Source organism: Microcaecilia unicolor, chromosome 3 (genome assembly GCF_901765095.1).
Source record: "Microcaecilia unicolor chromosome 3, aMicUni1.1, whole genome shotgun sequence".
In the NCBI taxonomy this organism is placed as follows: domain Eukaryota; kingdom Metazoa; phylum Chordata; class Amphibia; order Gymnophiona; family Siphonopidae; genus Microcaecilia; species Microcaecilia unicolor.
Window position 1 is genome coordinate 47,323,313 of NC_044033.1, and position 17,712 is coordinate 47,341,024.

General features: G+C 44.6%; 1 protein-coding gene across 2 annotated transcripts in view; it reads right to left on the reverse strand.

The window, feature by feature from the left end:
• The window catches only part of RBKS (ribokinase), a 250,625-nt gene that overhangs the window by 170,099 nt on the left and 62,814 nt on the right, over positions 1–17,712 (reverse strand). For both annotated transcript variants that reach the window (XM_030195886.1, XM_030195887.1), the window contains exon 4: positions 2,598–2,660. In XM_030195886.1, coding sequence (XP_030051746.1) covers positions 2,598–2,660 — 63 coding nt within the window. The remainder of the gene's footprint in view (positions 1–2,597; positions 2,661–17,712) is intronic.

Below are 17,712 nucleotides of genomic sequence, written 5' to 3' on the forward strand. Positions count from 1 at the left end.
ACCACATTTCCTCGGTCTACAGAGACCCACAGCCAGTAATAGCTGCAGGCTATTACTCAACCTATTTCCCTTCAGGTGGGTTCTCAGCATCAAGAGACGATAAGAGTTTCATGTACTCCCAAGATCAGTCCATCAGGTCATTTTGGGGCTTCCCTGGTTGCAGAAACAAGAACTTCATATTGACTGGCACTCTGGTAACATTCTAGCTTGGGGTCTCACCTGTTCTCAGTCTTGCTTAATGTCTGTTCAACTTCAGCTAACCCTGCCCACATTGGATTCATCCCAGGGCAAGCCTTCCATCTTGGAATCCCAACCCAATATGGACCCTGCAAACATTCTTGCTGCCTCCCAGATCATTATACCCCTAGAAAGAACTCCAGACCCCAAGTGGTCAAGGAAGCAGACCTTGCACGGGACACACAACTTCAAGTCTACAGGATGCTCAGGATATACTAGATGTCATAGTAACATAGTAGATGACGGCAGAAAAAGACCTGCATGGTCCATCCAGTCTGCCCAAGACAAACTCATATGTGTATTCCTTACCTTGAATTTGTACCTGTCCTTTTCAGGGCACAGACCGTATAAGTCTGCCCAGCAGTATTTCCCGCCTCCCATCATCGGCTCTGGTACAGACCATATAAGTCTGCCCTCCCCTATCCTAGCCTCCCAACCACCAACCCCTCTTCACCTGCTCCGCCACCCAATTTCAGCTAAGCTTCTGAGGATCCATTCCTTATGCATAGGATTCCTTTATGCATATCCCACGCATGTTTGAACTCCGTTACCGTTTTCATCTCCACCACCTCCCGCGGGAGGGCATTCCAAGCGTCCACCACCCTCTCTGTGAAAAAATACTTCTTGACATCTTTCCTGAGTCTGCCCCCCTTCAATCTCATTTCATGTTCTCTCGTTCTACCGCCTTCCCATCTCCGGAAAAGATTCGTTTGCGGATTAATACCTTTCAAATATTTGAACGTCTGTATCATATCACCCCTGTTCCTCCTTTCCTCCAGGGTATACATGTCAGAAGGATAAGGAGGATAATATGTGCCAACCTACTATCAGTGTTCATGCACCTCCACTTATAAGAGATTGTCAACATCTTTATTCCCTCAGACCTGAACCCACATGTTTGGGGAGGAGGCTTCACGGAGGAGGTAGTCACATCCCTCACCTGTTGTCTGTAGACTCCTGCAGCATTCTGTACCAAGAAGGATCTGTTTACTTCCTGGAAACCTAGCACTTCCTTTATAGCTCTGTAAGAGGGCTGATGTCATCACTTCCCGTCTGGTAGTATTTAAGGAAGTTCCTGTCTCCCAGCCAGTGCCTTCTCCTAGAGTTGTCTAGTGTATGTTGCAGCCTTGTTCCAGTTTGTCTACTGTTCCTGCCAATGTTCTAGCCCTGTTCAGTGTTCCTGCTCTGCTTCCTGCCTAGCTCCAGCCCTGTCTATAACCTCCAGTCCTGTCTACAACTTCCAGCCTTGTCTTTAGTCCAACCTTGTCCAGGTGTCTCACCAGCTGCCAGTTGGGGACTAGCCAACCCTCGGGTTGTCTAGGTAGCGTCAACTTGGCTGCCTCAGGTTGTGACATAATGCCACTTACCAGCTGGAATTGATGAAAATCTAGTGATTTCTTTTGGTATTATGATTTAATGTCTCTATTCTTCTCTTGACGGGGGCTAATTTCACCAGTTTTCCTTTTTTTCTTTCCTTTTTACTATTTTGGTATATGATGGGGTTTTTTTTCTAGTATGGTATAATTTTCCTGCTTTGTATTTTGAAAGCATTGCAAAAATGAAATATTAATAAAGGTAGGCCCAGGGGGGTCCTACAGAGATTATGAGTGCAGGGGTTATTGCTGGACCTATGTCATCTCTTCAGGGCGGTTAGAAAGACAGGGAGGGGAATCAGTCAGGGGAAGGACTAGGGGTGACCTGCCCAGATACCCTTATACGGATCTTGGCCAATATTCAGCCAGGGCTGACATAAGTGTCATATGCGGCTCCCAACTGTCTGATAGATTCCGGTCAGACCTGGATATTCAATGCCAGTACCCAGACATGGACTGGCATTATGATTTGGGCCTAATTTTGCCCATGGTGGTCAGTGATTAAAAAACACTGATCACCACCAGCTGAATATTGACCAATTATATTTCTTAAGGAGGGATAAACATAAAAATGAGAATGAAAAAGAAAAATCTTTATCACTGAAATTTTAACTGATAACGTGACTGTAACAACATCACTCTGTATTTGTTTTATCACCGGAGGTGGCTAACACCTCACGGTACTATGTAAGCCACATTGAGCCTGCAAATAGGTGGGAAAATGTGGGGTACAAATGCAACAAATAAATAAATAAATAAATAAATAAATAAATAAATAATGTTTTGCTAATACTCTTGCTTTAGTTTCAGGGGTCTTCACTAGCAAACATTTTAAGGAATCTTATATATTACTACAAAGAACAACTGATCCAAACAGTTATTAACATGCACATCTTCTTTGCAGGAAGAGCTGCCCCTCTTCTAAAAATGCTATCCACACGATGACAAAAGTCTGAAGGAAAAGGTTTTTCCTCACCACAAACTTACCTTCATTGTTAACCATGATTGAAGCTACTCCTGTTGCAGCATCCCCAGCCTGACCTACAAAAGCTTTAGAAACAAAAAAGAAACCATTACAAAACAAAAATGAATTTGCTCTTAAAATATTAATACTGCTGAATCCCCACTGCAGGATCATTTGAGTTTGGAAAATCTCAGCTCCTACATGTGTCTAGTACAAAATGGAGGAGTGGCCTAGTGGTTAGGGTGGTGGACTTTGGTCCTGAGGAACTTAGTTCAATTCCCACTTCAGGCACAGGCAGCTCCTTGTGACTCTGGGCAAGTCACTTAACCCTCCATTGCCCCATGTAAGCCACATTGAGCCTGCCATGAGTGGGAAAGCACAGGGTACAAATGTAACAAAAAAAAAAATCTCATACCTCCTCTCCCCTAAAACACACAGTAAAATTGTATGCTCGATTCAGCTAATACATTTGTTTTCTGATCTCATAATAAGGTCCAGTCTGAAAACAGTAATAGTTCCTGAGCTCCAGAAGTTGCAGACTTATGTGCAGAAAATGGTTGACCTGGATATTACTACAACTTGAAGGGTGACAGCCCTCCATAGTTCAGTTAAACAGGTTCTTTGTAATAAGTCTAGTAAGTACTAAGCTTAGGAGCCTGTGATAGTATGAACAGCATCCATTTTAAAATTATTCCTATTTTTACTTTTTAACATGGTTCCTGTAATTAATTTTATTAGCACCATGACAGCCAGAAATGGACTCCTGGTTATCACCGCAGGAACTTCATTACATTTATTTATCACCTTTTTAAAGAAATTCACCCAAGGCAATCAACAGCAAGTAACATAGTAAATGACGGCAGATAAAGACCTGTACGGTCCATCCAGTCTGCCCAACAAGATAAACTCATTTTACATGGTATTTATTTATTTATTTATTTGTTACATTTGTACCCCACATTTTCACACCTCTTTGTAGGTTCAGTATGGCTTACATAGTGCCAAACAGCAGTTGCAGACTCCGGTGTATACAAATACAAGGTGATAGGGTAAGGTTCATGTTACCAGTTTGATTACTGTTAATTTGATATACCTAGGTGTTATCAGGAAAACAACTGAGTACAATTCAAGTTTCAGGGAACATAGTCTTAGGTGATAAACTATGGGATAGAGCAATTCTATTCCTTATTAATCTTTACCAGCTAAATTCTAAGCATTTAGCTCACATCTTTTTCCAAGGCAAGTTACATTCAGAGACAGTGGGTATTTTCCCTGTACCTATTCAAACTAGAATTTTATTTAAAGTACTAATAGTATACCCAATACCAAAAAATAACCACGTCTTGATGGTATATTGAACTGCGGATGTGCGCTATGTGGACGAATTTCAGGATGCTGTGTCTGTGATGTAAGTTCCGACGTTTGGACCTGGGAAGATAGCAAACATGTCGGTATCGAGTGTCCCCCTTATCTTTAGAAGCTAAGTTGATTGTTTTTTTTGGCATTTGTTATATGCACATCTTTTTCACTTTTGGAACCGACTATAGTAATTTATTAAGCCGATGATGGTACTTTATATGTATACCTGAGTTTGATTTGTCCTTGCCTTTCTCAGGGCACAGACCATAGAAGTCTGCCCAGTACTGTTCTTGCACTAAGTTCTGAATTTACACTCCAACCCATCCCTTATCTATTCAGTCACGATCAGGGCATAGACCGTAGAAGTCTGCCCAGCTCCTGTTTTGTTTCCAATTACCGGTGTCTTCACCCAATCTCCACTAAGATTCCACGGAACCATTCCTTCTAAACAGGATTCCTTTGAGTTTATCCCACGCATGTTTGAATTCCATTACCGTTTTCATCTCCACCACCTCTCGCGGGAGGGCATTCCACATATCCACCAACCTCTCCGTGAAAAAATACTTCCTGATATTAGTCCTGAGTCTGCCCCCCCCCCCCCCCTCAACCTCAATTCATGTCCTCTAGTTCTACTGCCTTCCCATCTCCGGAAAAGGTTCATTTGCGGATTAATACCTTTCAAATATTTGAATGTCTGTATCATATCACCCCTGTTTCTCCTTTCCTCCAAGGTATACCTGTTCAGGTCAGCAAGTCTCTCCTCGTACGGTTTGCAACGCAAATCCCATACCATTTTTGTAGCTTTTCTTTGCACTGCTTCCAGTCTTTTTACATCTTTAGCAAGATACGGCCTCCAAAACTGAACACAATACTCCAAGTGGGGCCTCACCAACGACTTGTAGAGGGGCATCAACACCTTCTTTCTTCTGCTGGTTATGCCCCTCTCTACACAGCCTAGCATCCTTCTGGCCACGCTGTTGCCTTGTCGCATTGTTTCTTCACCTTCAGATCATCCGACACCACACCCCAAGGTCTCTCTCCTGAGTCGAGCTTACTAATCTCTCCCCTCCTATCCGGTATCTCTCTTTTGGGTTTCCGCACCCCAAGTGCATCACTCATAACCCAGCATAGGCAATAAAAAATTACAAGAGTAAAATATTCAAATAACAGTACAGCATAGCATGCTACTTACAATGTGAACACAATATACATTAAAATATCTTAATAGACAGCAAAGGGGACAAGTGGAGGTGGAATATATAGACAGATAAGACACAGTAATAGGAGTTTAGACAGATGAGAAGGGTGAAAAAAATTGGACACGTTATTGTAAGGAACGCATTACTTTTAAAGTATGCACATTAGTCCACAAAATTATTCACGGCGAAGCCCCAGCCTACATGTCTGAATTAATTGACTTACCACCCAGAACGCCAAAAGATCATCACAAACCTTCCTCAACCTACACTTCCCTAACTGCAAGGGCCTGAAATACAAGACGCTACATGCGTCAACCTTTTCCTACATGAGCACGCAGTACTGGAACACACTTCCGCGCAACCTAAAAACGATTTACGAACAAACCAACTTCCGCAAATTACTGAAAACACATCTTTTTGATAAAATCTATGGAAAGAACCAAAACATATAAAATCCACACTCACTGCTCCGTTATACATCAACACATCCACTTATGAATTCTCAATCCTGAAATCGCACCACACTCATACCTTTAATCACAGAAAATGTATACCATAGGTTATTCGTTTTTATATGCTATATATTGTCCTCAGACCCTCTAGTTTTCCGTTGTTTTCCTTTCAATGTTTCAATGTTCTTTTCCATTGATATATTCCTTAACGATACTTTGATTTGTCTTGTACAACTCTTCACAATGTAATCCATAACCAAATTGTAACAAAATGTAATTTCCATCATTCATAATGTATTGTAAGTCACTTTGAGCCCACAAAAAGGTGGGAAAATGTGGGATACAAATGCAATAAATAAATAAATAAATAAAAGGTGCATGTAGGAAGGCTAAGAGGGACTTCAAAAAAAAGATTGCGTTGGAGGCCAAAACACATTGAGGCATATTTTCAAAGCACTTTGGGAGGCTAAGTTCCATAGGTTTCTATGGAACTTTGGGAGGCTAAGTGCTTTGAAAATATGCCTCATAGTAAACTTTTTTTTTTTAGGTATATTAAAAGCAGGAAGCCGGCATAAGAATCGGTTGGACCACTAGATGACCGAGAAGTAAAAGGGGTGATCAGGGAAGACAAAACCGTAGCGGAGAGATTAAATAAATTCTTTGCTTCGGACTTCACCGAGGAAGATTTGGGTGGGACACCGGTGCCAGAAACAGTATTCGAAGCTGACGAGTCGGAGAATTCTCTGTAAACCTGGAGGATGTAATGGGGCAGTTCTACAAACTGAAGAGTAGCAAATCTCCTGGACCGGATGGTATTCATCCCAGAGTACTGATAGAACTGAAAAATGAACTTGCTATTGTTAGTAATATGTAATTTATCCATAAAATGGAGCGTGGTACCGGAACATTTGAGGGTGGCCAATGTAACGCTGATTTTTAAAAAAGGTTCCAGAGGAGATCGGGAAATTATAGACCGGTGAGTCTGACGTGGGTGCTGGGCAAAATGGTAGAGACTATTATACAGAACAAAATTACAAAACATATTCAAAAGCATGGATTGATGAGACAAACAAGCTCATTTTCGAAAAAGAAGGGTGTCCAATAAGCGACACAAAAGCACATGGGTGTCCCTGTGAAAGAAGGTCGTCCAAATCCGATAATTGAAACAGGGCTGTAAAGACATCCTCAGCACGAGGGCGCCCATCTATGGTCATCCCCACAGAGGGCATGTAAGAGGCTTGTTCTGGGCAGTGTTACGAGATGGGCGCCTCCAATGTATAACGGCTAGTGAAGTGGGTTCACATGGGTGGGAACATGGGCGTCCTTAGTTAGACCTGAAATAAAAGCGACCAGACTAAGGGGAAAGTCGTCTTTAGACCCATTAGCGATTTTGTGCAGTTGGAGAGTGGCGAGATTGTTGTTGGGAGTTGTTCAGTGCCGTTACCTTTGTCTGTGTCCCTGGTTTGCTGCTCTATCTGCCCTTCAGTATGCTGGGGCTGGTGCCCATTAAGACCAGCTTCTGTGTCTGACTGGTGTCATCACCTGCATAGCAAAAATAACTCAGTTTTGTTTTGCAGCATTCGTATACATAGGACCACATGTGAAGACCCAGGAAACAGATGGTGAAGAATAGCATTAGCAGGTAATCACACAGATCTGATTGTAGATGGTACAGAGCTGGAGAAGAGGAATACAGTACATTTTAGAGAGTGATGTGCAAGAGAGCCACACAGGCAAGTGGGTACACATAGAACTGTGGAAGGAGTGCAGAGAACACAGTGAAATTACCTTTGCGGATGGGCGCCTGTTTTGGTGCCATTCTGACAATGGGATACAAAACTTCGAAAATACTGAGAAGGACGTCCCAAGAACACCCATGTAAGAGCGGCATGGGCATCTCCAAGATGGTTGTCCTAATTTTGATTATGGGCAAAATCTCTAAATGTCCCCAGCTGCTTCCTCCAATTTGGTCGTCCTCATTTCCATTATGGGTGGGAAGTATGGACGTCCCCAGCTGCTCTGTGTTTTGGACGCCCTAATTTTGATTATGGGTGAAAATGATAAACGTCCCCAGCTACTCTTTGGAAGTTTGCATTCCATTTATTGGCGCCTCTTTAAAACGGCTTTCTCTGTGCTTGCACTTTAGAGGTTTTTCTTTAGATTATGGGGTGGTATTACTAAGCGTTTTACCTTCAGTTATAGTAAACCTTGTTTTTGCCACTGTATGCTTTTGTACACCTGTTTGTTTTTTTTTGTTTTCTTTTTTTTTGGGGGGGGGGGGGAGGGGAGACACCTTTTGGCCAATTCTTAAAAGATAACAGGTGTGTGGGCTACGTACCTTTGCTTTCAAAAAGTTTCTGACTGGGTGTTAGCTGGCAGCTTAGCATATACTCTGCATTTTCTGCATCTGACCAACTCTCCAACCTCTACCCTCCATGAGCTGGTTTCCGTCGTAGGGACAACCAAAGTTCACAGGGGCGTGTCGAAGGCGGGACTTGGGCGTGCCTAACACATGGGCGTCCTCGACTCATAATGGAAAAAAAAAGCGTCCCTGACGAGCACTTGGACGACTTTACTTGGTCCTGTTTTTCTTATGACCAAGCCTCAAAAAGGTGCCCAAACTGACCAGATGACCACAGGAGAGAATCGGGGATCACCTCCCCTTACTCCCCCAGTGGTCACTAACCCCCTCCCACCCTCAAAAAACATCTTTAAAAATATTTTGTGCCAGCCTCTATACCAGCCTCAAATGTCATACTCAGGCCCATCACAGCAGTATGCATGTCCCTGGAGCAGTTTTAGTGGGTGCAGTGCACTTCAGGCAGGCGGACACAGGCCCATCCCCCCCCCCCCCCCACCTGCCTGTTACACTTGTGGTAGTAAATGTGAGCCCTCCAAAACACATCAGAAATCCACTGTACCCGCATCTAGGTGCCCCCCTTCACCCATAAGCGCTATGGTAGTGGTGTACAGTTGTGGGGAGTGGGTTTTGAGGGGTTGAGCACACAATGTAAGGGAGCTATGTACCTGGGAGCAATTTCTGAAGTCCACTGCAGTGCCCCTAGGATGCCCAGTTGGTGTCCTGGCATGTCAGGGGGACCAGTGCACTACGAATGCTGGCTCCTCCCACGACCAAAGGGCTTGCATTTGATTGTTTTTGAGATGGGCGTCCTTGGTTTCCATTACCACCAAAACGACCAAGTCTAGGGATGACCATCTTCAAGGACGACCTAAATGACAAGATTTGGGCGTCCCCGACCGTATTATTGAAATGAAAGATGGACATCCATCTTGTTTCGATAATATGGGATTCTGCGCCCCTCCACCGGGACATTTTGCGAGGATGTTCTCAGCAAAACTTGGGCATCCCTTTCGATTATGCCCCTCTATGTGACATCACACAGCCTGAGAGGAGTAGGGAATCCTGGTGACAATGAGATATGTGGGAGCAGCAGGGAATCTCAGGGATATTGTGACATCACACAGCCTAAGATCAGGGAATGCTGGAAACTGTGTGATATCATAGTTTGTGAGCAGCAGGGAATCTTGGGGCTAGCATATCATTAGCACGAGAGGAGCTTGGACTCTTGGAGATAGTACAGCATCACAGAGCCTCTGAGCAGCAGGGAATTCTTGGGCCAGTGTAACATAGGAACATAGTAGATGACGGCAGAAAAAGACCTGCACGGTCCATCCAGTCTGCCCAAGAAGATAAATTCATATGTGCTACTTTTTTATTTGTACTGTCCTCTTCAGTGCACAGACCGTATAAGTCTGGCCAGCCCTATCCCCGCCTCCCAACCACCAACCCCGCCTCCCAACCACCAGCTCTGGCACAGACCGTATAAGTCTGCCCAGCACTAGTCCCGCCTCCCAACCACCAGCCCCAGCACAGACCGTATATGTCTGCCCAGCACTAGCCCCGCCTCCCAACCACCAGCTCTGCCACCCATTCTAGGCTAAGCTCCTGAGGATCCCTTCCTTGTGCACAGGATTCCTTTATGTTTATCCCACGCATGTTTGAATTCCGTTACCGTTTTCATCTCCACCACCTCCCGCGGGAGGGCATTCCAAGCATCCACCACCCTCTCCGTGAAAAAATACTTCCTGACATTCTTCTTCAGTCTGCCCCCCTTCAATCTCATTTCATGCCCTCTCGTTCTACCGCCTTCCCATCTCTGGAAAAGGTTCGTTTGCGGATTAATACCTTTTCAAATATTTGAACGTCTGTATCATATCACCCTTGTTCCTCCTTTCTTCCAGGGTATACATGTTCAGGTCCGCAAGTCTCTCCTCATACGTCTTGTAACGCAAATCCCATACCATCCTCGTAGCTTTTCTTTGCACCGCTTCAATTCTTTTTACATCCTTAGCAAGATACGGCCTCCAAAACTGAACACAATACTCCAGGTGGGGCCTCACCAACGACTTGTACAGGGGCATCAACACCTCTTTTCTTCTGCTGGTCACACCTCTTTCTATACAGCCTAGTAACCTTCTAGCTACGGCCACCGTCTTGTCACACTGTTTCATTGCCTTCAGATCCTCAGATACTATCACCCCAAGATCCCTCTCCCCATCCGTACCTAGCAGACTCGCACCGCCTAACACATACGCCTCTCTTGGATTTCTACTCCCTAAGTGCATCACTTTGCATTTCTTCGCATTGAATTTTAATTGCCAAACCTTAGACCATTCTTCTAGCTTTTTCAGATCCTTTTTCATGTTTTCCACTCCCTCCATCCGCAAATAGGCAAACTTTACCTTCTAACCCTTCGGCAATGTCACTCACAAATATATTAAACAGAATCGGCCCCAGCACCGATCCCTGAGGCACTCCACTACTCACCTTTCCCTCCTCCGAGCGAACTCCATTCACCACCACCCTCTGGTGCCTGTCCGTCAACCAGTTCCTAATCCAGTTCACCACTTTGGGTCCTATCTTCAGCCCACCCAGTTTATTTAAGAGCCTCCTGTGGGGAACTGTGTCAAAAGCCTTGCTGAAATCTAAGTAGATTATGTCTATAGCACGTCCACGGTTCAATTCTCCGGTCACCCAATCAAAGAGTTCAATGAGATTCATTTGGCACGATTTCCCTTTGGTAAAACCTTGTTGTCTCGGATCTTGCAACTCATTTTCTTCCAGGAAATTCACTATCCTTTCCTTCAGCATCGCTTCCATTACTTTTCCAATAATCGAAGTGAGGCTTACCGGCCTGTAGTTTCCATGTAGTTTCCATGTCAGAGTCTATGAGCCATAGCAAATCCCAAGGATAGAGAAATGTAGAGGGAGTGTTTACTGAAACCTATAATGGTTCCACAGTCCTGGTACAGATTAACTCAATAAACCTTATAAATATAGAAGGCAATATTCAATAGGACTGAATCTGCAAAAAGCTATCCAGACATTGTTGTGGATATTTAAAGAGATATCCATATCTCTCCAAGCCACTGAATATAGTGGCTTGAGATCTTGGGATATCATATCTGGTATCTGATATACAGAAGAGGGAGAATAAAAGGCCCGAGAGCTGGTCTCGACGGGCCCCGCTAAACGAGGGCTGGGCCCGTTCGAGTCAGTTCTGCATGGGCATGAGTAATGGGAGGGGGTCAGAGGCCTTGGGGGTGATGTGCAAGGAGGGACGCAATGTGAGTGGCCCGTTTAAACACTGCTCACTCGGCGGGCCTCGCAGGGAGGGCTGCTATTGGTGGATGGTGGCATTGGAGGGCGGAGCTAAAGGGGAGATTAAAAAGACCCCCTCCGTGGATACGGGTGTTGTCCCGTTCCTTGGAGGCAGTTTGCCCACCCTCCCGCCCTAGCATGGGCTGTGGGGTTGGGAGTAGGAGGTTGGAGAGGCAGTTTTTCTGGTTGTGTTTTTTTTTCTTTTATTCCAGCAGATGGCCTGGGAGTTTTTGTCGCAGCAGCAAAAAGAAGCAAACAAACCCCGAGCTACAGGAGCTATGGCTCATGGGGGCTGAGTTAGGGCGTGACAGGCGGGTCGGGTGACCCGGAAGATGTGCGGAGGTCCACACGGATCAGGGCCCTTGCTAGTAGGGCGGGGCCCTGGGAGATGCCGACAAATTGCCGCTTTGCTAATATGGCGAGCGGCGGAAGGGGCGAACTGTTGTTGTTAAGCCTGGACATATGTAGCTCGGGGTAGGGGGGGCACATTGTTTATTCCTGTTTTATTCATGTTAATAAAAGTTATGTTATACATGGTTAATAAAGCAAGCTGCGGCCTATGGTTACCCAACTCCAGTGTCGGAGAGTTATTAGAAGGGGAGGAGCAAGGGTGGCAGGAGGGGGGGTGGTAAGTGGGTCGAATGGGGTCCCAGCTCCAAGGTTTATAAATGAAGCCAGCTTCTGGTCCAAATTAAAAAGGTTGTTACTTCCTGGAATCCAACACAAATCTCAATGATATCCTAGTGGGACGACATGATAAACAAGGGACAAAATTGCTCCCCTCTCCACCAAAAAAGCCAAAATAGACACTCCCCATGGTTCTCAGATCATCAAAACTCAAACTAGAATGCCACCAATTGAAAAACAATGAAGAAAGAACCATATAGCCATAGATAAAGCAAACTGGAAGCGAGCATATCGGTACTACAAACAAAAGGTAACAGCAGCCAAATGCAGCTACTACAGCACAACAGTAGGCCAAGATCCACTGGACAACAAAAAGCTGTTCACGCTAATAAGGAGTTTAACAACCACCATGACTATAGATGATCCACAGCAAGTCATCCCGACTGCTCAAGAACTGGCAGTCTATTTCGCCAACAAGGCCACTCAGATTTGGACTGATAACAACAATGCTAACACTTCTATAGACTTGACGTCAGACAGAACTGGGAACATAACAGCAACATCATGTCCATCTCATACATCCAACTCTGATCTATACTGGGCCACATTTCAACCATTGCCACAACACAAAGTAAAGTCGCTGCTACTGAAATGCTCACGTTCCCACTGTGTTCTTGACTGCTGCCCTACACCACTCTTCTCAACGATCCCCTCAGAAGCAATTCAATGGATTACTGCAAGACTCAACGAGCTTCTTGAGTCTAAATCTCTCCCCCAAGATATGGGCAAAATTGTCCTCACTCCACTGCTGAAAGACTCGGGCCTAGACACAACTTTGTCAGCAAACTACTGTCCTGTTGCCAGCATACCCCCTATTCACAAAGATGCTGGAATCCTATGCTGGAATCACCTGGAACGATTCTCAATTCTACACCGCTCAGAATTCAGCATACAGTATAGAATCCCTATGGCTTACCTTAACCACCGAAGGAACAAAGCAAAAACAAAAAGGAGGTAAAAACCCTCACGAAACCGTGGGATGTACAAACAAAAAGTGAGGAGAGTAGATGAGGATACCAACAAATGTATATTTATTTAAAAATTAAAAATAAAAAAATGACACTGTGCATAGTGTCATTTTTTTATTTTTAATTTTTAATGTTTGTACATTACCTTAACCACCTACATAAAACAAAACCTCTGCAAGGGTGACCAGCCAGCTCATTTTCGAAAGGGATCGCCGGCGATCTTCTGACACAAATCGGGAGATCGCCGGCGATCTCTTGATCCCAGCCAAATCAGTATTAACGAAATCCGATTGTGGCTGGCCCCAACTGCTTTTTTGTTGCGGCTCCGGCCAACCTTCAAGGGGGCATGTTGGTAGAATAGCGAAGGCGGGAAGGGGGCGGGGCAGGGCATGTTACGAGATGGCCGGCTTCACCTTATAATGGAAAAAAAAATGTCTGGCTCGAAGGAGCATTTCGCCGGCCGGACTTGGTCCATTTATTTTTAGGACCAAGTCTGAAAAAAGTGCCCCAACTGACCAGATGACCAACGAAGGGAAGCGGGGATCACCTCCCCTTACAACCCAGTGGTCAGCAACCCCCTCCCACACACAAAAAAACATTTTTGCCAGCCTGTATGCCAGCCTGAAATGTCATACCCAGCTCCCTGACAGCAGTATGCAGGTCCCTGGTGCAGTTTTTAGTGGGTGCAGTGCACTTCAGGCAGGTGGACCCAGGCCTATCCTCCCCCTACCTGTTACATTTGTGGTGGTTAATGTTGAGCCCTCCAAAACCCCTTTAAAACCCACTGTACCCACATGTAGGTGCCCCCCTTCACCCCTTAGGGCTATGGTAATGGTGTAGAGTTGTGGTGAGTGGGTTTTGGGGGGGATTTGGGGGGGCTCAGCACCCAAGGTAAGGGTGCTATGCACCTTGAAGCTATTTTTGTTTTTAATTTTTTTAAGCGCCCCCTAGGGTGCCAGGTTGATATCCTGGCATGTGAGGGGGGCCAGTGCACTACAAATGCTGGCTCCTCCCACGCCCAAGTGCCTTGCAGTTGGCCGGGTTTGAGATGGCTGGGCCTGGTTTCCATTATGGCTGGAAAACGAAGCCGGCCATCTCATGTAAACCTGGTGATCCACCGGCAATCCTGCTCTAAACCCGGCAAGCAATTTGGCCGGCGCCAAGCGTATTTTGAAAATACACTTGGCTCCGCCCCCTCACGGAGCCGGCCCCGAAGATGGCCGGCCATCGATTTCGCCGGCGCCATTCGGACACCTTCGATGCAGTGGATCACAGTTTACTGCTGGAATTACTGGACCAAATAGGCATTTCAGGATATGTTCTTAAATGGTTCAATTAATTCATATGAAACAGAAGTTACTCAGTGAAACGAGATCAACTTCTTTCCCACTACTGGTTCCCTGAGAGCGGTGTTCAACAAGGATCACCTCTTTCCCCAATACTATTCAAATTCTTTATGTCCTATCTTGGATCAATATGCCTAGGCCTAGGCAAACTATTACTGTCTTACACAGATGACATCCTACTCCTACTACTGATACTCCAACCCAATCACAACCCCACCAATCAGTTCCTACCATGCTGGATGCTGTCCATGATTGGGCTGTAAAGAACAAATTAAAACTGAATCCTCAAAAGACTAAGATACTTTGGTTCTGGAACCCAGGAATCCAGATCCCACCCTCAATCTCTGTGCACAATGACAAGTCCTTGAAAGTAGAATCTGAAGCAAGAGTGATCGGAGTGCTGCTAGACTCTTCCTTAACATTCTCCTCTCATATCAATCAGTTATGGAAGAAAACACTATTTAAAATGAGACAACTCCAACTTGTATGGACTTGTACGGCCACTTTTCGACCAAAAAGCCTTCACACTACTGGTACAATTGCTGATACTATTGCATCTAGATTATTGCAACATCCTATTCCTGGGAATAAAGGCCCAATATGTAATGAAATTGCAACTAATACAAAATACAGCAGCAAGACTAATTTTCAAACTGAGCAGATATAACAGTGTCTCAGCATACCTGAGCAAACTGCATTGGCTCCCTATCGATGAAAGGATCAGATTCAAAGCTGCCTGCAAAGTCCATCTAATTCTATATGGAACCATCTCTTGCTTGCTGACTGAACTCTCATTGTTATGTTTAGCTCAATCAAAAAGATTGAAAGCTCAACTGTTCTCATCCGCCATATCTCACAAGGAGACCAGATTTCTGAAGACCTTCAACTCACTATTCCCGGTGGTCTGCATCTTTATTTATTTATTTATTTATTTATAGCATTTAGACCCCACTCTTTCCCGCTTGATAGTAGGTTCAGTGCGACTTACAAGGTATGGTACAGAGTATCACAGAGATAAAACAAAGTATGGTACAATGTATCACAAAGGTAAACCAGTTATAGAGAGTAGGACAATAGGACGGGACGTGGGGGAGAGGATTGGAGTATGGGTGGTGCTAGTGGTATGGATTAGGTTCGAGATTTAAGTTGGGTTGTTGGGGTAGGCTTGTTTGAAGAGGTAAGTTTTCAGCAGCTTTCGGAAAGGTAGATGTTCATTGGTTGTTCGGATGTGTCGAGGTATTGCATTCCAGAGTTTGCTGCCTATAACAGAGAAGTTGGATACGTAGTAGGTTTTGTATTTGAGGCCTTTGCAATTGGGAAGATGAAGATTGAGATATGTTCGAGAAGATTTGGACCCGTTCTTAGCTGGTAGGTCGATCAAGTCGGCCATGTAGCTTGGAGATTTGCCATGGAGGATCTTGTGGATCATTGTGTGGGCTTTGAAGTTTATGCGTTCTTTGATAGGGAGCCAATGAAGTTGCACTTTCAAATCGTGATTTGCCAAAAATGAGTCTGGTTGCTTTGTTTTGGGCGGTTTGGAGTTTTTTCATGATTTGGGCTTTGCAACCGATGAAGATGCTGTTGCAGTAGTCGGCATGGGTGAGTACTGTGGATTGTACTAGATTGCGGAAAGTTTTCTGTGGGAGGAATGGTTTTACTCTTTTCAATACCCACATCATGTTGAACATCTTCTTCGTCGTGGCTTTTGCATGGGTTTCCAAAGTTAGGTGGTTGTCTAATGTTACTCCTAGGATTTTTAGATTGTCAGATATTGGGATTGTAACGTCAGGGGTGGTCAGGGTGGTTGGGAGCTGAGTGGCGTGTTGTGATGAAAGGATTAAGCATTGAGTATTTTCTTTGTTCAATTTCATCTTGAAAGCGTTGGCCCAGGATGTTAGGATGTTTATGGCAGTGATAATTTTCTCTGAGATTTTTCTAAGGTTGGATTGGAAAGGGATGAATATTGTGATGTCATCAGCGTAGATGAAGGGGTTAAGGCCTGATTTGGACAGGGATTTGGCCACAGGAATCATCATAAGGTTGAAGAGGATCAGGGATAAAGGTGAGCCTTGGGGGACTCCGCATTTTGATGACCACGTAGGCGATATAGATGATCGTTGATTTGACCTGATATGATCTGGTGGTGATAAAACTTTTTATCCATTTGATGATGTTTCTGCCGATCCCTAATTTGTCCAGTAATTTTGTGAGACTATTATGGTCTACCATGTCAAATGCACTGGATAAGTCAAACTGCAGAAGAAGTATTTTGTTGCCAATTGAAATCTCCTGTTTGAACCTGGATATCAGGGTGAACAGTACTGTTTCTGTGCTGTATGCAGGTCGAAAACCCGATTGTGATTCATGTAATATGGAGAACTTCTGAGTGAATTTGTTAAGTTGGGAGGTCACTCTATTTTCCAGCAGTTTGATTAGAAGAGGGATGGAGGCCACAAGTCGATAGTTAGTGATGTCATTCGCTGGTTTCTTGGGGTTTTTTGGTATTGGTGTAAGTAGAATACTACCGTGTTTGGTGGGGAAGGAGCCTTGTTGAAGTAGGAAATTTAAGTGGGTGGTGAGTTCTGTAATGAATCGCTCTGGGGCATTTTTCATCAGATAATTGGGGCATGGGTCCAGGTGGCAGTGAGACTTGGAGAGTTTGGATAGTGCTAAGGAGATTTCCTTAGTGTTGAGGGGGGTGAAATTTATCCAGTAGCGATCTGCTGGGGTCCAGTTCATTAAGGAAAGTGTCGATATTGGAATCATCATGGGGAATTGTGTTGCACAGATTGGTGATTTTGTCATTGAAGCATTTGGCCAGCTGGTCAGCAGATGGACAATTTGAGGGTGAAGTTGTTACTAGGTTCGTGTTGAGGAGATTCTTTATGATTTTGTATTGTTTTTTTATGTCTGTTCCGGTGGCTGTGATTTGTTTTGTGTAGTATGTTCTTTTGGCACTATAGAACTCCCTTTCAATCGCAATCAGGACAGAAAGGATGTCACGACTGTGGTTGTGACTCCACTTTCAGTCTCACGTCTTCTGGTGGTCAGCTTCAGAGGTGGCTCCAGTCTGTTCTTTTCTTTGCATTGATGTAAACTGCACCGAACCCTGGAATCCTCTGGAAAGGGTATTAGCGGTATATAAGTCCTAATTTGATTTGATTTTTGCCTGCTATTTATGCACCAAGGGGTCCTTTTACACAGGCGTGGTAGCGGTTTTAGTGCTTGCTAATGATTAGCATGTGCTAAATGCTAGAGACACCCATAGGAATATATGGGCATCTCTAGCATTTAGCATAGACTTATTTTTAGCGTGTGCTAAAAACACTAGCGCGCCTTTGTAAAAGGACTCCTCAGTTATTTGGATAAAGAGAGCCGAGTGGCTGAATATCCCAACTATCCAGCAACCTATCCCAAGTATCCGGCAAACACACTCCTTCACTG